Source organism: Micromys minutus (genome assembly GCF_963924665.1).
Source record: "Micromys minutus genome assembly, chromosome: 3".
In the NCBI taxonomy this organism is placed as follows: Eukaryota; Metazoa; Chordata; class Mammalia; order Rodentia; family Muridae; genus Micromys; species Micromys minutus.
Genome location: NC_137972.1, coordinates 6,230,214 through 6,251,107, shown reverse-complemented (window position 1 = coordinate 6,251,107; position 20,894 = coordinate 6,230,214). Strand labels below are relative to the sequence as shown.

The window sequence follows — 20,894 nt, the reverse complement described above, 5'->3', positions numbered from 1 at the left end:
CTGGAGGTTACCCACTCTGCCAGACTGGCTGGCCTGTAAGCCTCTGGGGCCCACCTGTCCCCACCTCCACAGCCCTGAGACAACAGGGATCTGTAGCCACACCCAGCTTTTCCACTTGAGTTCTAGGGATGGAACCCAGGCCCTAATGCCTGACAGACACGCATTTTACTGACTGAACTATCTCTGCAGCCTCGGCAAATGTAATCCTAACTCTGACGTTGTGCTGACTCTCAGCAGGTGTAAGGAAATAGAATTCTCATCGTTCTCAACTCCCATCTTCAAACTGTCATTTAGCCTGTCCGCTCACCTCTCTGCCTGGCTCTGGAGGATCTTGGGGAGCTCGGGCTTCGAAACCTATTCACCTGTTAACATTCCCTTGAGTTTTAAGCCAGGTATGATGGCACACACTTTCAATCCCAGCACTTGAATCTGTGGGTTCCAGGCCAACCAAATCTAAACTGTGAGCTCATGTGTCAACATCCTTAAACCAGAAGGTATCAACATATAAGAATCGATTTTCACATAGCCCTAAAAATGCCTCTATTGGGAAAATCACTTAAGTTGCCTTAGCCTTCACTGAAAAAAAAAATCTGTATATGTGCAGCATTGGAGAAAGGTTAGTTTTATCTTTCTCAGTAGAACACAATTTAAACAAAACTCTAATTTCAATCTTACCTTTACCTCTTAGAAGCATTTATTGAATTTTTCATATAACCACTAACAGCATCAAGAGGTAACGTTTCTGATTAGTCCTGAGAACGTACAGCTTTTCCTCTAATAAAAGAATTCCTTAGTTTGCTTTTTATTCATAAGGAAAATGCTCAGACAAAATAGCAAGTTTTAAATTCCTGCTTTGCCATGACATTCATTTACATTTCTAACTTTAACATGTATTTTCAGCTGCTCACTACCCTTTCTGATTCTCTCCCTCTTCACCCCACACACAGGTTTATGTTTTCATCGCCTGTTGAAAAGGGTTTTCCGACCTACAGACATCTTCAGAGCCTAACCACTGAGGTCCCCTGTGGCTCCGAACCTTGTTCCTCCGGCCCACACATGGCCAGTGTTAGGAGTAGTACAAACCTTTGTTGGTCACTTCCCAAGAAACTTCAAAGAGCAGTAAGTCTTCCACGGGGAGTCTGTCAGCTTCCCACACAGGGAGTCCACCAAGGGACGTCACAGACAAGGAGCGGCCCCTGAGCATTCTTCGTCCGGATGTCCTGTGCCGTTGGGGACCTGTTTCAGCTGACTGTAGTCAGCACTGAGCACAAACTGAGAGGTGTCAGTCTTGGGATCTCCTCTACAGGGTGAACCAGCAAGGTGAGGTCACATGAACTCACAGCTGGATGAAGTGTGCCTTTCAGGGCAGGTCTGGGGAGGGCAATACCTCACAGTTATAATCCACAGACACCCAAAAAAATCATAAGTGAAACCTGACTGTTCACAGCAGGGCAGGTAGCCAGAGGACAAACTGAACATGACAAGAGTCCAGCCCTTTGGCCTTTGGACCAAACTCCTACCCTCTGCGTATGTATTTTATCATCTGCAGAAACACAAGCAGGAGTTTCTCTCAGACACAAGCAGTGTTCCACAGCCTGCGTGGCAGTGCCTAGACTCCACCTGAGCGTGTGCCTACTTCTTGATTCTCGTTAAATACCATACTTTCTCTGTATATGAAAGCTTAAACCACAGGGTCTTTCTGTATAACACATAAAGAATGTAATTTTGGTTGATGAAAGGTTGACAATTAAAAGGGTCTATCTTAATGGCTAAAGAGAAATGAACTTTAGTCACATTTGTGAATTTTAAATGTCAAGTATTATGGGATTGATAGTATTTCCTAATTCGTTGGTCAGGAAAGTATTAAAATGTGGGGGAAAGTTACAGAAGAAGTTAGACTCTGAACTTTCACCAGGATTACATCATCAGTCAATGCTGTATACTGCTTCTTCCGTATAGGTCAGTGTGCAACAGTGCTCACACATACAAACACACATGCACATACACACACACACACACACACCACCTTCCACACATTAATAGTCCCGACAGACAGTTACAAGCACGCTTGCTTTTTAACCATGCCCTCTCCACATCCAGCTTGCTATCAGCATTATTCATTATTATGTCTTTCTTCCTTCAGAAAATTGAAAGTCGCCCCCAAATATTCTTCTTGTTTGAAATTTTTAGAATTATCAGGCCATTGAGATGGCTCAGCAGATAAAAGAGCTTGCTGCCAAACCTGATGACCTGAATTTGATCCTGGGGCCCAGGTGACAGAAAAAGCTAGCTGGCTTCTGCAAGTTATCATCGGACCTTCATACGTGTGCTGTGATACAAGCACACATGCCCACACAGGACACACCACCCGCAAGGGAAACGCAATAGAGAAACGTTAAAAATGGAATTTTTAAAATTCGCACAAAACTACATTGTTAATACAGCATAGAAATTTTTATTAGGTTTTAGCAACATCATTTAGAGTCGGTCTATTTACTTAAGCCCGTCTAATGACTCAAGGTGAGTAAAGTCATACTTTATCATATAGTATCAATACACTAGCTACAGAGATGAAGTAGAATATATGTTTGTCATCCAGGATTCGGTGACATCAAAAAAAAATCTTATCTTTACCTATGAACATGTCTATAATTACATACTTTATGTGTTTGAAGTTTGACAGAAGAGCTTATAGGGCTAACTTTAAAAATCAAGTCAAAGGGCCAGTGAGTTGTTTTAGTGGGTGAAGGATCTTGCAGTAAGCCAGACGACTTGAGTTTGATCCATAGAATTTATGAAAGTTGGGGGAGGAGAGGACTGAATGCACAGTGTCCTCTGACCTTCACATGTATGCTGTGACCAGCATGCCTACATTCTGTTACACATGCGCATGCACACACATGCACATAATAATAATAATAATAATAATAATAATAATAATAATAATAATAATAATAATAATAATAAATGTTGAGAAAATCCAGTACTATGACAGTACAACTGTGTGCCTATGTGCCACACGCTCAACATGGCTGTCTCTTTGAAGAAATTGTTTGTGTATTGACTTAACCCCTGAGGGTTCTGCAAACACAGATCGCAGTAAAACTGAACAGAAGGTGGTGAGAAAGTGGTGTCAGGGAGGAGGAGGCCTTAGGTTTGCTGTGGTCTCAGCAACAGCTCTTCCAGCCCTGAGTGGGCTGCAGAGTTAACTCACAGGGCTACTGGCTAAGATCTCAAGTGCTCGGTTGTAGATCAGTCTCTAGTGGGGTCCAGTCTAGGCAGCCAGGTCTCAGTTATGTGAACTTCTGCGAGTGTTACTGAGTTACTAGACCTATCTACTGATACAGAATAATTCCCATAGATGTCATTGTGCTAACATAGTTTCAAAAGAAGTTAGGAGATGACTTGTAGAACAGTCCTAAGGAGTACTCAGCCTTGGTTACAAAGTGTTTATAAAGAGCTAGTCAAACTTGCCCCTAGGGCAGGGGTTACCATTGCAGGGTGATGGAGTGGGAGGAAACTTTTTAAAAATTATTTTGAGTATAGTACTATGAATGTTTAATTACATAAAATACTTGAAGAGATGACCTTAGGAGAATGAGCATATTTGAAAGCACATAATAGAATCAGGATAAAAAGTAGAGCAAACAGAGGCTGACTCGTCTGTAACCACTCATACGAACGTTTGTTTTCCTTCTCCAGGGTTGTCTCTTTTTGTGTTTTCTTTATTGTTTCTATTTCCGTTTTCAATTCCTTCATCTGTCTGGTTGTGTTTTCCTGTACTTCTTTGAGTGATTTCTCCAGGTTCTCCGATAATTGTTTAAATGAGCTATTTATGAGCTTCTCAAAGATCTCCATCATCATCATGACGTACGATTTCAAGTCTAAGTCTTTTTTTTTTTTTTTTTTTTTTTTTTTTTTCTGGTGTGTTTGGCAATCCAATACTTGCTGTGGTGGGAGATCTGGGTTCTGATGTTGCCAGGTTGTCTTGGTTTCCATTGCTTAGGTTCTTTCGCTTTCCACTTGTCATCTTGTTGTCTGTGATTATATGTGCTCTTGTTGTCTCTAACTGGAGCCTGTCTCTTGTGTGGATCTAAGGGCCCATAGGCTCAGGAAGGAAATTGCTTCTGGATGTTTGTTTCTTTGCAGGCAGGTAGTGAGTTCTGACAGCAGTGACTCTGTTCTGTCTCCATGGGCTCAGGTGGAAGAGCTCTTGCAAGACTTCTCTGGGGGCTCAGCAGTGTGCAGGCAGGTCCTGAGTCTTGATGGCAGTCCTCATAAGCACGTTTGTGAATAGAAGACAAATCAACAGGCTAGAAGGCTCTGTGGTAAACTTAACAATGGTTGTCTCTGAGTGGTCGTAGTTAAGCTTAGTAAAAAATAAGCCTTTTAGCTTGTGCTTAGCAAATTACACACACAAACACACTATACACAAAGTAAATAAAATAGCTTTCAAAAGTGTAACCACAGCATCTCATGGTTGTTTTATACATTTCCACTCTTGGTATTTTGAACTTTTAAAATGTCTGTGTTGTTTTTATTTGTGTCTTGATGTGTGTGTACATGTATGAGAGGGCCCACACAGTCCGAGGGGTTTCAGATCCCTTAGAACCGGAGTTATAGTTTGTATGTGGGAGCCAGGAACCAAGGGAGCATTCTTGACTGCTGAGCCATCTCTCCGACCCAAGCTTGATTACCTTTTCAAAAAGTTCCTACTTCCCCTTTTACTTTCTCATGGCAAGTTCTGCCATGTTCGAGGACATCTCCTAATGATGCCCTCTGAGGCACAGATGGGCAACACTTTTACTGTTATTCTCGATGTGAAGAGAACGCTTTGCCAAACCTTTGCTTTTGTAGTGGTGGATACCATTTTCAAAGTTGCTACTTAAGACAAAATACATGGAACCCATGGAACTATATAAGGCATTACTGACAATTATATCCCCACCAATCCATACCAGTGACATGATGTATATATGCACAGTGGCAGCAATCTGGACAGAGAGAGAGAGAAGGGGAGGAAGGGAGGGAGGGAGAGAGAAAAGAGTATTCATTATCAAAGTTCTTTCCTTTACAAACTATGAAGTTTATATGGAAAATACAAAGCAAGGAGCTGGGAGATGAAAGAGAGCTGTCCTGACAAAGACAGAGGAGGAAGGATGCTCAAAGGATGCTGAGTCCCAGTTTCACGGCTGTCTTAGCATTTTGCCAGTCAGGGGAAAGAAGCAAGAGGATGAGACAAGCATAATAATTCTATTTGAGTCTGTGTTAGCTGGGCCAGCAGAGGTCCCCAGATACACTTGGGAAAGCACATTGGCTGAGACATGTTGGAATCTTGTCCATCTTTAGGGCTTCTGAGGCTTGATTAAGATCCACCTGTGCATCACATCCTGGGTTATTCGGGACATTTTAATGAAGGATATATTATGTGCATTATTCTGGTGGCCCAGGATATTTTCTGGTTCTGTTGGTTTGTTTGGTCATTTGAAACACGGTCTCTCTATATAGTCTTGGCTGTCCTTGAACTTACTACATAGACCAGACTGGCCTTAAACTTTTGAGACCCACCTGTCTGTACCACCATGCCCAGTGGCCCAGGCTACTTTTACTCACTAGTAGCCTCTGCTTTCATGTAGACATAGAGACTGTAATTGTGTGAAGCATAGATAAGCCACAGTGGGTCAGGTACCACAGTGTTCCTGACAAAGTCTATGAAATGGCAAGCAGTGACACCAGACAGAAACCGGGATCCGTGGAGGCCAGGAAATAATGTCACAGCAGGAATATGACAAGTTCCTGAGAATCTGAGAGAAGTGGTCCTAAAGGCTTCTATTCTCACAGTGACAGAAGGATAACCAGCATGCCTGGAACTCAAGTCCTAATGAACATCAAGGGGAGAGGAGAGGAGATTGCAAACAGATGAACCAAGGAAAGAGATAATCAAAGAAATAATCAAAGAAAGTCGGGTGTGTGGGCTTTATCCGAGTCATAACAAGGACCCACTGGAAGGCTCTCACCAAGAGTTTGCCCTATAGAAAGCAAAATATTGATAAGCACATGACAGGATACCTGGAGTCAGAGGACACAAAGCCTCCATTTCAGTGACAGGTTCTAGACTGTAAACTACTGTCTTTTCTGGGGGCAGCATCATCTGCATGTTTTAAAAACTGCAACAGAAGCGAATTGTTTAGTATTTGGATCTTAAACAACAATTTCCATGATTCCATGAGTCTATCAAGAATTTAACCTGCTGACTAGGTCAGAGACCTCATGATCCAATCACTTCTTCAAAGTATGTCAATGGACAACCATACCCCATGTGTGAGTCTTTGGAGGGCTGAGTGCTCACATCAAGTAACCCATAGGCAGGCCTGTGTCAAGTTGATAGTTAGAGATAATCATCACAGAAAGGGTCAAGGCAGAATTAGGATTAGGTGTAAGGCTCTCTTACACCAGGAAATTCAACTGGAAAATTTGTTATTCTGCTTTCTGTGACCTTGACCATTGCTTGTGCCACTTAAACATGTGCACGCACAGACACACAGACAGACTTTGGCTGGGCCCAACCACCCCTTCCATCAATTTTTACACATGCACATGCATATTTATATACATACACATATACCTATACACATATATATGTACATATATAAATATATGTATACATACAGTATACTATATATATATATATATATATATATATATTAGATGAAGCAGAACATTTTTCCTCTCAGTTTTTTTATACCTTCGTAGACAAAAGTTCATTAGAAAACTACCTCATAGATAAAATGTTACACAAAAGGGGAATCACGGAAGGATGTTGATAGTTCAAAGCAGTGTTTCATTCTATAAGCTCATTTTAAGTTCAAAGCAACAGTTTCACGAGGCCTTTCCTTCACATAGTGCACACCTGGGACCTCATGGACCTAAGCTAGAATGAATGTTGTTCCTCAGTCACAAATTTGTTCTAAGCCTATTTCTCTTCTTAGTGTAATTTATGAAAGATCATTGTGTTCCTTATTATTCAGCCTTTACTAACTATTCTATGAAGAAGGGGCACTAACTTTATTACATCTTTCTGGCAAAACAACTAAAACCATCTCCTTAAACGTTCTTCCTAAAACTATTTGAATCAAATCAAGAATGCTATAAAGTCATTAATTCATCTAACATTAATTCATAAAAATTCATCTTCCATTGATCTGCAGGAAATTTGCCTCGAGGGTGGTCTGATATCCAGAAATCATTAGGCAATGTCATGGCAGCAGGAAAGGCATATCAGCAGTGAGAAGCAATCCTGGGATGAAGTCTCTGGGCTGTGCCTCTCCAGAGTGCACCCATCACAGCCATGCAGAACACTGGGCCATTTCCAGGAAGCCCACTTGCTTGCCATTCCTGTATGGTCTCTGTCACCATGGAAGCGCTCACCCATGTGACCGCTAAAGTGCTCTGTGAAAAACATAGATCCCACTCAGATTCAAAATCCTAGTTGCCATTGACTCCTTTAGGTTTATGATTCTTGCCATTTTCTTGCCATATTAGCTCTTATGGTAAACTTCCATGGCTGTTTCCCTGGCCCTTCCCCTTGCTTCTTCCCACAACGCCTCTTTATTTCTGGAATAGCTCACAGTATTCTTAAACTCACACTTCAGGCATTGTCTCTCACGATTACCTTGCTGTGTGCTTTGTCATGGCTGCTGTCATTCCTTTACTGTGTAACTATCTTAGTAGTTTCTCTTTCCCACTGGGCTTCCCTGTGCCTTCTTCCCTGTCACCAGCACCCGACTCATATCCTGGTGCGCAGTAAGTCCTTCATATACAGGTTGGGTACCTTCTGGTTTCCAAGCCTCAGTAAAATGTCAACTGTCACAAGTAAGATAACAAGAACATCGGGGGTTTGAAAACATTCAAAGTGAAGGGGAAGAAGAGGAAATGCAGAGACATGGTGTCATTTGGAAGAAGACTGACAACCCTTTGCCAGGCAGGACCATGAGGCTCCTTCAGGGAAGTCCATTCCTTTTGGTCTCAAGTTTCTTGACTGGGTCGAATGTTTTCATCCACAATTTAAACTAGAGCTGCCGCTTCACAGACCATGAATAAAGAAAATATTTGTGTTTTAATTTAAAGCATAAGCTTTGCTGTAGATGAAAATAATTTAATTATTATTTAATAGTTTTATTTCTTTTAAGAATCTTAGACACAAGCACATCCACCCTCCTCCCAAAATTCATGTTGTACGTTTAAAATATTTATTTAAGTGTATGAATGTTTTGTTTACATGTATTTCTGTGCACCGTATTCATGGAGGGCCCAAGGAGGGTCAGAAGATAGCATTGGATCCTCGGGAACTGGAATTACAGACTTGTGAGCTGTCGTGTGAGTGGAATTGAACCAGGGTCCTCAGCAAAAGCAATGAGCACTATTAACCACTGAGACATCTCTCCAGTGCCCAATATTTATATTATGATGAAACATGTTAATATCACTCTTTTGGAGTTTCTTAGGAATATGTGTTTTTATAAATTTAGTAAACCTGATATCTGTAACAATCAAGTTCTCAAACATTACCGGCATCCCCTGCAGACTGTTAAATGCCTGCGTGTGACTGAACCACCACAGTCTTGCCAAATGACGGAGTGCTATAGTCGCAACCTCAGCACCTCCACCAGCCTTTGGCCTCTAGCAGTCAGCTCGGCATCCCCAGGGTCATATCCCACATTGCACTGGGGCCATTGTCTCTTCCTGCCCTGATAGTATGCCCTCTGCCTAGAATAGTGTGTGTGTCACACCTTTTACATGTGGCCTTAATCTTTCAACTCCGAGACTGAATGTCACCTAGAGCCCAGCTTTCCTAAATTCTAGTCGCGGAGGTTATCCTTGCCAAATCTCCGTGCTCCTTCCCAGCTGGCTCTGTTGTACTGTATGCCACAGCAATGTGTGGTGCTGACCTCAGTGCCAACCTCAGTAAAGAGTGTGCTGCGTCCATCCTTGGGGGTCCCCCATCTCCTGGCACATAGTGTGGAGCCGGGCAGTGTTTGCTGCTACTGTCCTTTGGCCTCTCACTTTTGTTTAGATTTTGAAATGGCGATTTTTATATTGAGGGAGGACTCAAAGTCCTCCCCCGCCCCAAGTTGTGGTGCTTCTGGCTAGGAGCGGTATTGATTAGTAGCCTAGCTACTTCGTTGCTGAATCCTGGGATCAGTGAACCAACTTTCAAGGTAACTTGACAGAATAACGGGCATTTCTGATGGTAGTAAATCATGTGACCATGTGACTGAGCGACAGAGGAGGGTGGATCATCACGCAGCATGAGAGAGAGAGATAACTGGAGAAGAAATCGGGGGAGGCATGGGCTCTCGCTGAGTATTTGGAATGACTGGTGTGGCTTCTCCATGTGTTCATTGCACTTGGATTTTTAAAGACAGCGCTTAAAGCTGTTCTCAATGAACCAAAGAATGATGAGAAAGTCAAGTTAAAATAATAATAACAGAGGTGGCTCTGTGGTGCAGTGGATAGTGCACTGACTGGACTTCTAGTGATGGAAAAGTAACAACAGGAATAAAACATCAGCATTAAAAGTGGGTGCTATCATAACTTAACGCTCATTACAGTACAACTCACCCTCGGAACTTTCTCATGTGGAAGTCAGGGGAGAACATGAAGAACCCTAGTCCTGAAGTCACAGATGGCACTGAGCTGCCAGGTAGGCTCTGGGCACCAAACCCAGGCCCTCTGTGAGAGCAGCAAGTGTTCTTAACCATTGAGCCATCTCTCTGGCTCCTGCCATTGCTTCTTATTTGTCTGTGTGAAACAGGAAAGTAGGTCGGTTCCGTTCCCAGTGTTCATAAATATCAAACCAACTCCTCCGTAGATCTGGTTCTTCTCTTTAAATGAGTTTGGGTGCCCAAATGATCTGTGTTTTTAACATATAAAGGCCCTTACTGTTTATTATGACCGAGAGAGTTGAGGTGTTTGAAATGGGTCCTGTCATCTAGAGTGATTTATAAATACACTGTTGAACTTTCAAAGCATTAAAAATTTAAGAGGATTGGACTAGTGGTGCAGTGGTTAGAGCACTGGCTGTTCTTCCTAGGAACCCAGGTTTGATTCCTAGCATACATATGGTAGCTCACAACCATCTAAAACTCCAGTTCCAGAGGTGTCTGGAAGCCTCTTCTGGCCTATGTGGGCACCAAGTACACATGTAGTACACAAATATACATGCAGGTAAAAACACACATAAAAAGAAAATAACCTTAAAACTATGTAGAAAGTTAACATAGGAAACCATGATTTGTCATCATCTATATGAATATTATATAACATGTAGGGTTATCATTAGCTTTCTAAAATTAAATCTATTCTGGCAACTTTATATGTGTATGTAGTGTGTTTTGATCATAGTCCCACCCAATCTTATCAGGTTTCCTCCCTCATAAAACCCCTCCTCCCTGCAAGTGCCCCTCCCACAGATTCTTACTATCAACATTTGTTTTGTTCACACGCAATTGAAATGTCTATCGAAAGCCTATTTGTAATAAGCACTGTGTCAGCACTCTTTTCTCTTGCCCTGGCTGCAAATTAACATTAAAGACAGCAATGGTAATAAATAGAAATACTTTTAATTCCATTTTAAAAGTCAAGGAAGAGCACCCCAAGGTGCCTGTTTGCAACGTGTGGAGCTAGGAGGTATGAGCTATTTTTAAGCATGGCCAAAAATATCCTGCACATTGTTCTTATAAATATTCAGCTGATTAGAATCAGTCAGGGAATTGAAAGCAACAGCTGCTGATGGCTTGAGGCGCTCCCGCATTTCCAAACAGACTTCACCTTCCTTAAGGGCTGGGGGCAAACCTGACAGCCAGCAGGGGTTTGAGATTCAGGCAGCTAAGTATCTTGTAAACAAAGCAGAGAGAACCAGGGTCTTGCAATGCATTGTCATAACCTTTTGTTTTACATTTTACTCCTTGTTAGGGATAAATATTCCCCTTGTCATTTAACCCTTTGAACTGTTCATGAAATATGCTTCCTATATTTCTTAGATGTTTTTACACAAATCTAGATTCACTTTGGAATACTGTGGCATGTCTGTCTATTAGCCTCCAATTCTTAGTAATGAGATTTTTTAGTTTTAAAATAAATTAAATTATGCCAGTCTCTTGGGGATGTGTGAATTTGTTCTTCCTCTGTCAACTAATTTCTTGGTTTTGACTTCGTAAAGTCTTATTTTGCTGTCAGCACAAATGAATTGACAAGGAACAGGAAAAGGAAAAGATAAAGATGGTTCATATATCATTATGGAGCTCAAAATGTAATCGAGAGCCTGTGAGATGACTCAGCAAGTAAAAGTGTTTGCAGCCAAGCCTGATGACCCAAGTTCAATCCCCAGGTCACACATAATAAAAGTGGTCAACCAATTCTGGCAAGTTGTTCTCTGACCTCCACGCATGAGCCATGGCGTGCAACCCCCATAAATAAACAATTTTAAAAGAAGATTTTAAAAAGTAAATTAAAGATTTTTTTCTATTTTCTAGGTAAAAAAATCATCTATCACTATGATTTTAACTCATTTATGAATAGTTTTACACATAGTTAATATCAACCTGAATAATTTTTTTAATAACCCACCTAGTTTGGCATTAAGTTAAATTAGATCTAAAGGAGAGGTTTTCAGGTTACATACAAACTAAAATCAAGATATAAGTCAGGTATAGAATTATAGTCTTTGAAGATAAATGACAAAGTACTTTAATTAATAGACAAAATCGGTAGATTGGGTTTTAAGGTTGTCTTATACTTCATGAACTGTAAAATGGTAATAGTTGTGCTCACTCCATGATTGAGGGGAAAGAGCCTTTTAACTGGACTAAAGGGGGAAATGTAGATGGTCCTGAGGCCATTTGTATTAATTCCACTTCCCCAAGAAGGGCCACCTAGTCACATACTCGTGACTTCAAAGCCATTCCATTTTTAATTAGCAAAATAAAGACGAGAGCCTGGTGGATGAGCGGAGTAAAGGTGGTGGAGAGATAGTGGGTCAGAGATCAAAAGACGGGAGAGGACCAAGAGAGAAGGAGGAAGAGAAGCTCCAAGATAGACCTTGAGAAGGATGAATTAGATCCAGATGGGCTTAATTGGCGTTAAGTAGCTATGAACACTTAAGGATTTTATAGGTCCTCTCACATAGGGCAGTTTGTGTCTTTGTCTATTTGATGTAATCTTATTGTGTAGAGGGTTTGTGGATTGAGAGTTTGATATGTAAACATATATGAAAAGCTTCCGGGCCTTAGAGCTGTGTTTGTGTTGGGATTTCACACCCTGGAACGGGAGGAGTAAAACCACCAGAGAAGAGAATGGTGTGGATGGAGACCGCGGTGACGGCGACAGAGTCTATGCATGCGGCTCTGTACTAAAAGCGGGCCCATGGAGTGAGACCTCAGGGCCGATATAGAGATAAGCCATGTTTAATATTTACTGCAACAGTGCCTAGATTTTTTTTTTTACTATGCTTTCAAATCCTAATTTCTTACATAACTGGGTAACTGGCTCTTTTTCTGGTATATTAGTATTTCCCTGTGTTGGCTGCTGTCTCTAGCACATTGTTTCTCCAGCAAGCCTTGTACTGAGTAGTCTACATCATTTTCTCATTTATGCTACTCGAGCTAGTGATACAGTTCAGTGGCACAGCAGCTGCCGAAGGCACAGAAAAAAAAAAAAATCAGAAGCACAAGTACTTATATACAGGTATATAAGATAGAGACTGTGATTGGGCAGTGAAAAAGGAAGGTGGGGCTGAGTTTCAGAGAGGACAGGGTTAGGTCAGAGATGAAAGATGAAGAGGATGAACCCAATCCATGCTACTTGTAATGGCCACAGGTAGCTATGGATACCATAAAACAGAAAAAGGACAATTTGTCCAGTCTGGGTGGGCAGCTTGGACTGATCAGTTGAGTTTTGAGTTCTTTATGTGGGCATTTTGTGAGCTGAGAATTTACTGATATAAATCTGACGGATAATTTACAAGCCACTGGTTTTAATTTTACTGAGTTATGGAGATTTGTGACAGCTAGCCACAGTGGGCCGATGGCTGGGAATGTGAGCTGGTTCTGTGGCAAGCGAACTGTGGGAATTTGGGCAGACCTCCGCATGGGGATCACAGTGGGCAGGGAGACCACTGTGGCCAGAGAGTAGCTGGTGGTAGCGTGGATTTTTTTATTTATATGCAACATGTCCCCAAACTTAGTCCTAGGTAGCCCACATAAACTAGGACCAATTAAAAGGTCAATCTGCCTTAGACATCTGAGTTTCCGTATTGTAAAGTCTTCCTGACGATTGGGTCTGGGTGACTTATCTCAAATGTTCATTTTCTTTCACTAACAGAGACGACTCCAACGTATTTCTAGTTTCACACACTGGTTTCTTCCTTTCAGAATTTAAATGAACTACTTTATCTGAAAGGTACATACACTAATTACTTCTCTGGTTATAATTAAAAACTGTATTTATAGCTGATGGTTCAGTGGTCAAAAGCATGTGCTGTCCTTGTAGTGGACCCTGGGCTGCCTCTCAACACTGACATGGGGTGACAACCTGTAACTATATTCTCAAAACATGAAAATCCTAGGGCACACCATGACTGAATATTCTAGCACTGCCTGCAAGATGGTTACAGGGACATAGATGGTGGAATTTAAGGACACTGGAGGTGTAGGAAGAATCATTTAAGAAACCTATCGCAACTTTTCAGAAGTCCTAAAAAACACACGGCAAGCTTGTAATCTCAACACCAGGAAGGCTGCGGCCAGACAAGCTTAGGTTCGAGGCTAGTGCTGGCTACACACGGACACACCATCTCACAAGCTGCTCAGGAAAAAGGCATGCAGAAGTATGCTGCAATTGCTAACTTTATTTGTTCGGGAGCTCCTAGTGCAAACATCAAACAAGAGTAGGCTTTGATCTGTGGGCTCACATCACATGTTAGGGAAGAAACAAACTGACCTACATTACAAGGCTGAAGACTAAAAGTCACATGGGAAGTTTGCATTTCTACAGTCTAGAGCCTGGCAGTCACAGGTCTTTGAGGTCTTTCTGGATGTCCCACAGGGTGTCCGCACTCTTCCTGAGCTGGGCGACCTCATCGTCCTTCAGCTTCTGGTTGATGACGCTGGTCAGCCCCCGAGCATTAAGGATACACGGGAGACTGAGGAAGACCTCGTTCTCAATGCCGTACATTCCCTGTGAGAGCAGAGAAAGAAAGCATTTAGACGAGGCAAGAATGACCGGAAGAATTACATTGGATCCGAACAACTGTAGAAAGTTTGATGAACAGATTCTTTATTCATCTGGTTGATCTATATGTCCCACAAACTTGGATTTTGTGTTCAGTTTTATATTTATAGACTGTAAAACTAGCTACAAAAAAGCAGTCCATACTTAAGTTTTTAAGTCAAAAAAGTTTTCTTCTTAAATACAATTTGCTACATGAACCTTTAAGTGGCTTTTAACTCTTTTGCTCAATAGATAGCTTGCCATCAACTTTTTAAGATTTTATTGTTTGGTGCCTGGAGTGGAGGCACAAGCCTTTCACCTCAGCACTCAGGAGGCAGAAGGGGGTAGATCTGAGCTTGACTCTGGTCTTATAGAACAAGTTCCAGGACAGCCGGGGCTACACAGAACAGAAAAAGATCAAAAACTATTTTTGTGTGTGTCTGTGAGTTTGTGTGTACTATGTGAGTACAGGTATCACCAAGGGCCGAAAAAGGGCATCGGATCCCCTGAAGTGGACTTAGAAAACCCTGAGAGGTGTTGGAGAACTCGTTAATTACAAAGCTATATTTAATTAACTATGTCAAATGTCCTGCCACTTTAAATAAGGGAATTACAGGGTCAATTTCCCTATACGAATAGTAGATTAATTCATTTAACAAGTTATCTTAATATTTAAATTATTGCCTTGAAAACTTTTTGCATATACACCAAAGTAGAGAAAATTAAGCACATTTAATTTTCCTGTATGCTCCCCGAAAGTCAACAGTTACTCAAGTTTTTCCACACTTGCCTTGCAAACCATCCACAGCACTCTAACCCAAACATTTGGTACCACTTTGTTCTTCTCAACTACCTTTATGTATGTGTGGTGTGCATGTGAGTACACGTCTCAGTGTGCACGAGTGCATGCAAGCATGTGAACAAGTATGCTGGCTTGAGTGTGTGCAAGTGCCCATGTGTGAGTGTGTGAGTGTGTGTGTGTGTGTGTGTGTGTGCGCGCGTATGAGTGTGCTTACAGATGTCTTTCTTGATGGTCTCTACTTTATGTATTAAGGCAGGATCTCTCACGTGAACCCAGAGTGGCCAATTTACTTTGTGCAGCCACCTAGCTTGCCCTTGGGGAATCCCACACCTATTTCCCATAATTCTCTTTTTTAACTCTTGATACTGACATGTGGAAAGAACTTACTTGCTACAAAAATGCTTTTACTAAAACTTCTACTCAATAGATTTCATTGAGGAGGTAAGGTAGCCCAGGTTCATTTCAAGCTTTCTACACAGCTGAGGATGATTTTGAGCCTCCCATCCTTGTCTGTGTCTTCAGATTACAGACAAATCTGCCACCACCATGCCTGATTTAAACAGTGTTGGAGAATCAAAGCTGGAGCCTCATGCATGCAAAATAAGCCTTCTCTCAAGACACACCCCAGCCAGCCCCCAGCTCAGGCTCTTTTTGCCTCTTTTGTATGTTTGCTCCATAGTTTGATTTAAACTAAATTTGCTGTGTTATCAAGTGCTCCATGAAAGGCTGTCTACAGCTCACTGCATAAGTTTACAATAAACCTGGCATATGCTTATGTAATGGTATACCAGAGGAAGGTTCTGAATAGGATTCATAGTTAATAGTTTTTATAGCACACCAGGAAGATTCCTTAGAAAATGCTCAGACATCTTAGCTCCCAGAGTCAAGTGCTGTTATCCTAATCTTTGGTCTGAAAGAAAAAAAAAATACTTATATAAACCCTAGATACAAAAGTGACTGTGGACTGAAGTTTCCCTGGTCTTTACTTTTTAGATGAATCTTTATAGAACGGAAGAGTAGGCAGCCTGTTCTGCTTCACAGCTGGGTCTCTCACCTTCACCATGGTAGACACGGGGTGAATCCGGGAGAGGTTTTTCAGCATGGACTCGATGAGGTCAGCCACGCTTAAGCCGATGGCCCAGTTGGTGTAACCTTTTAGCTTGATGACTTCATAGGCACTAGAAGACAGACCAAGGAGAGACCACTGAAACCTGACAGTGGGTGGCCGCCACTCTGTCTCCGACTGTCACCTTGGTCAATCTCTTAACATTTTGTGGCTGTAGTTCCTTTTCTTAGTAAAGGAGAAAAAAATGCTTTTAAAGAATATCAACTGAATTCAAACCTGAGGACAATATGACACATAGTGACACGTCTACAAAGCCACCGTGGTTAAGAATGTACATTCTTCAAGTTTTTTAATGATGTGTACATGTCGTGTGTCTGTATATCTGTGTGCATTTGGTGCACACAGATATATCATGAGTATCATGAGACCGGAGGCACCAGATGCCCATGGAGCTGGAGTTACAGGTAATCATGGGCCACCCAATAAGGCTGCTAGGAACTCTACAGTCCTCTACAAGGCCAGTACACACTCTACAAATATGGAATCTCTCCACCACCCCCCAAATTCAACACTAATTTACATAAGAGCATACTTCCAAATATATTAACGAACATAGGAAGTAATGAATGGCAGGAGAGGTTGTCACTCAAATGAGCCGTCATCTTCTCACTTTAAAACTGAGGCGTTGACTGAATCCAAGGACCTTTTTCAACTTTTGCTACATGCAAATCCGATTCTCCAGGAAAAGGCATTCTCAGGCAAACTTCCATATTTGAGTTAGCAATCTTCCTAACAGGACCTCTTCGTAAATAGTAACACTTATTGTCAGTGAACAATGTGAGGCCCTGCGTGAGACGTGGCTTCATGGTGACAAGCCTACAGGTCTCACACTTTACACACACTAAAGGGTCCACAGAGAGCCAAGCTGTGGGGCATGATGACCTATACTTAGTGCATCTGGGAGGAGCCAGAGGATAGGTAACCCCGAAGGTTAAACTGCCTCCAGTCACTATAGTAGCTTCAGGATTTGTGTCCAAGCCTGAATTATGGGCTGTATTTCAAAATGAGCTATTATTTGAGGTAGGGAGATCATAATGGAGAACAGCTGATAATAAAAAACAGCTCAGAAACCAAGATTAGGATGGGAGACATCTCTAACGGGGAAGGGTAGGGGATAAGAACAGAGCGATCTGCCCAAGTACATTCTGTGACTAAAGGGGCCCAGGATTCCCCTCTGTGGAAGAACCAAGCCTTATTCGTTGAGGAAGGCCCCTCTCACTGGGCGGTTCCATATTTGTCTCTACAGTTGTCCGTTTTCTCCTGAGAACACACATTGTATTCTCTAGAGACTTGCCTAGCACGTCTGACCAGTCTACACTACTCTGCCCACCTCTCAGATCTAGACTCATCAGGTGATTCCATCTGCCAGGACAGGACTTGAACTCTTAAGTGGAACCGCCCACTCACCTGTCCACCACCATCTTATGCACCTCCTTCCAGTTCTCGCTGTCATTGTCCGTCCCCATTTCTGGATTCAGTTCCTGGAGGGAGACTCCAGCCACATTCACCCCGCTCCACACAGCCACTGAGAAAAAGCAAGACAAAAGCTTTGCTTTTCCTTTCAGATCTCAACTCTGATGCAAATTATCCCAACACCAGTTGGTACTATTCCCATAGCAACTGGCCCCGGTAGAGCTTTTTGGAGAGACATTTACTCTGATATTTGCCTTCAAATAGCAATAGACACACACACACACCATGTATATATGTTTGGGGGTATGTGCAGGTGCCCAGACAGTCCTGATGAGTGAGTTAAAGACACCCGTCGGTTCTAGGAACTGAATGTGGATCCTCTGTCACATCAGCAAGCATCCTTACCTGCTGAGCCACTTCTCAAGCCCCTACTTGTGACCTTTTAGCTTTAAACAAATGTGGCTCGGAACAGTCATGGCATCATTTACAGAGAACATGAATTCTTTCCCAAATCTCTAGGTTGGTTTAAAAAAAAAAAGAAAAAAGAAAAAAGAAAACAAGGAATCATACTTTGGGAAGATCCTAAACATGCAATTTTAGAAATGTTAGCTTCTTTCCTGGGGACTGTTTGGTAACAAAAGCCCCTCTTTCTCTGATGTAGAAAAAAAATCTAGACTATATAAACCCAAATACAGTTATTATGGAAGTACAGTAACATATAAATTAGGGCCCTCTTAATTTAAGGGGGAATGTCTACAAACAAACGTGGGAACTGACTTTGAAATCCCAGTCTCACGATCCTTAGGAATGTTCAGAGAACACTGGTTTCTCAGAAGGTATGAACAATGGACCAGACAGTCCAATGCAAATACACAGGTAGGGCAGCTAACCTACTAGTGGCCACCTTGGCCCACAGTATCTGCCGTGCCAAGCTTACTAGACATCCTTGTAGGCTTTAAGGAAAACCATGGATCAGTCTAATCACTCCCAAGAACGAATGACTTCTCTCACACTTTGGACATGACCGATTCACAGATGAAGGAGAATACAATGAGATGGGCAAGCCGGATGAACGGAGTTTGAGCTCTGATGAGTTCAAAGCCAACCTTGTCTACATGGCAAGTTCCCGGATAGCCAGGGCTATATAGAGCAATTCTATCTCTGAAACTGAAGATAGCTAGGTGGATCAACGGACAGATGACAGAAAGATAAAGCAAGCTGGACTAGAACCCATAATGTTAAGTAGAATACTTCTGAACCCTTTCCGGAATACAGCAATGTATGAAACCATAGTTTGGAACAAGGGAAAGAATTAAGGGCACTCCGAGTAGCCCAGAGGCACAGAGGAAACTTACCACTGGAGTCTCCGTGTTCCCCCAGGACCCATCCATGGCAGCTGCTGGGATGAATGCCAAGCTTCTCAGCCATGAGGTAGCGGAAGCGAGCAGAATCCAGATTGCATCCGCTGCCAATCACACGGTGCTTAGGTAACCCGCTCAGTTTCCAGGTGATGTAAGTGAGAATATCCACTAAATATCAGGGGAACAAAAGTAAGTTGGAACTGCTCAGTCAATTAGAAGGCGGCTCTAACTTCTGCTTCCCTGAGTGAGATGTGGCCAGAAAGAGTCTCACAGTCGGGTCAGACAGATAGGAATGAAGCATTTGTAAAGCTGTAAACGTGCAAATGTAGCATTATAAGGATACTCAGGAGCATTACAAGTCTACTAGCTTCACGAAGAAAGATAAAGGCCTGCCCTCACTGTGATGGTTTGACTAAGAACAGCCCCCATTGGCTCTTATATTCGAATTCTTAGTCACCAGGGAGTGGAAGTACCTTGAGAGGATTAGAAGGATTGAAAGGTGTGGCCTTGTTGGAGGAAGTGTGTCACAGGGGGTAAGCTTTGAGGCTTCAGAAGCCTAAGCAAGGCCCAGGCTCTCTACCTATGGAGCAAGTGGTAGCTCTCGGGTCTGCCTGTGTGATGCCATGTTCTCAACATGATAATGGACTAAATCCTGGAAACTCTAGGCAATTACGTGTTTTATTAAAAAAAAAAAAAAAAAGAGTTGTGGTGGTCACTCTGTCTCCTTACACCCATAGAACAATGACTAACACACTCATTCACATTGCCACCAATTCTGACAGTCTGGAATAGTGGCTGCTGTCATCACAAACAATGCCATTCCTAAGTTAGCAAGGTGTGTGTGTGTGTGTGTGTGTGTGTGTGTGTGTGTGTGTGTGTGTTTGTGTGTTTGTGTACATTTTCTTGAGTGTGATATTGCCCAATAGACTATCATGAAACCCATGAGATTATCTTATGGATGGATGACAACAACATAATCTTCATCTATGTGACACAATTGTAACATTTCTGTGGGTCACAAGTTACCCTGGCTGTGTTGGAAAGAGAAGGAAATGTACACCCTTGGAGAAAAGCTGACAATGGGTTCGGCGGGCCCCACCCCTGCACTCCGTAGAGTCTGGTGAAGGTATTTTTGGCACACTCACTTGCCAACTTTAACGCACCACTAGCGCCTCCCTGGAAACTTGCACTTTAAAGCTTTACTTTGGAAGAGAGGTGATTAGGCAGTCCCCCTGTGAAGCAGACACGGACACACGGAATACGGCTGCCTGCCATCTCTGCTCGACACTCGCCTGGCACGTGTGTTTCCATACATGCATGAACCATTCAGGAAGCCCCAACCCAGGCTCATAAAGGAGGAGAATACAGAAATGATCCATCAAGTCCCGGGACCCAGTGCTGAAGAACTGCTTTAACTCCCCACCCAGGCAAGGTTAGCCGCAGTCCTCCAGCTGACAGATCAAACACAGCTCCGCCATTTTACCAATGTGCTCACCATGACACAGTAGCTTTGATAGTAAGCGATAGAGCACTGTGTGACACGCCTCGGTGGCAGAATACTTGCCTAATCCATAGTTCAGTGACCAGCTGTGGGGTCTGGCACATGACCAAAGGTAATTTAGTTACAAGACCTTAATTATCCTCAGAAAGCTTTCTTTTCCTAAACAGGGAAAGAAAGGCTAAGGAGAGAAAGTACTCCAAGGATAGGCCATTGCAAAGTTACTTTCTTTGCAAGATAATGGGGGGAAAAAATCAAGCAAACAAAAAGGAAAAATTAATTGATTCCAGGTTATACAAGATGATTCCATGGTTTCAAAAAATTGGGGTTTTTTTTTTTTTGTTTGTTTGTTTGTTTTAATCTACTTGTTTGCCACATTCAGAGTCAAGAGAACATCAGGTTCTCTGGAGCTAGAGTCAAGATGGC

At 42.4% G+C, this 20,894-nt stretch overlaps 2 protein-coding genes across 2 annotated transcripts in view; both read right to left on the bottom strand.

Annotated features, from left to right (window-relative positions):
* Positions 1–1,204, bottom strand: part of GYS2 (glycogen synthase 2) — a gene marked incomplete at both ends in the record, with an annotated part of 42,608 nt that extends 41,404 nt beyond the window's left edge. The window contains one exon of the mRNA XM_080913821.1: positions 1,084–1,204. Within this exon, the coding sequence (XP_080769947.1) occupies positions 1,084–1,204 (121 nt within the window). The remainder of the gene's footprint in view (positions 1–1,083) is intronic.
* Positions 1,205–13,886: 12,682 nt separating this feature from the next.
* Positions 13,887–20,448, bottom strand: LDHB (lactate dehydrogenase B; the record flags this gene model as incomplete). Its single annotated transcript, XM_080913714.1, has 5 exons — positions 13,887–14,235; positions 16,125–16,248; positions 17,604–17,721; positions 18,965–19,138; positions 20,427–20,448. 5 exons carry the CDS (start codon positions 20,446–20,448, stop codon positions 14,068–14,070), a joined length of 606 nt encoding a protein of 201 aa, XP_080769840.1. The 3' UTR covers positions 13,887–14,067.
* Positions 20,449–20,894: the final 446 nt, after the last annotated feature.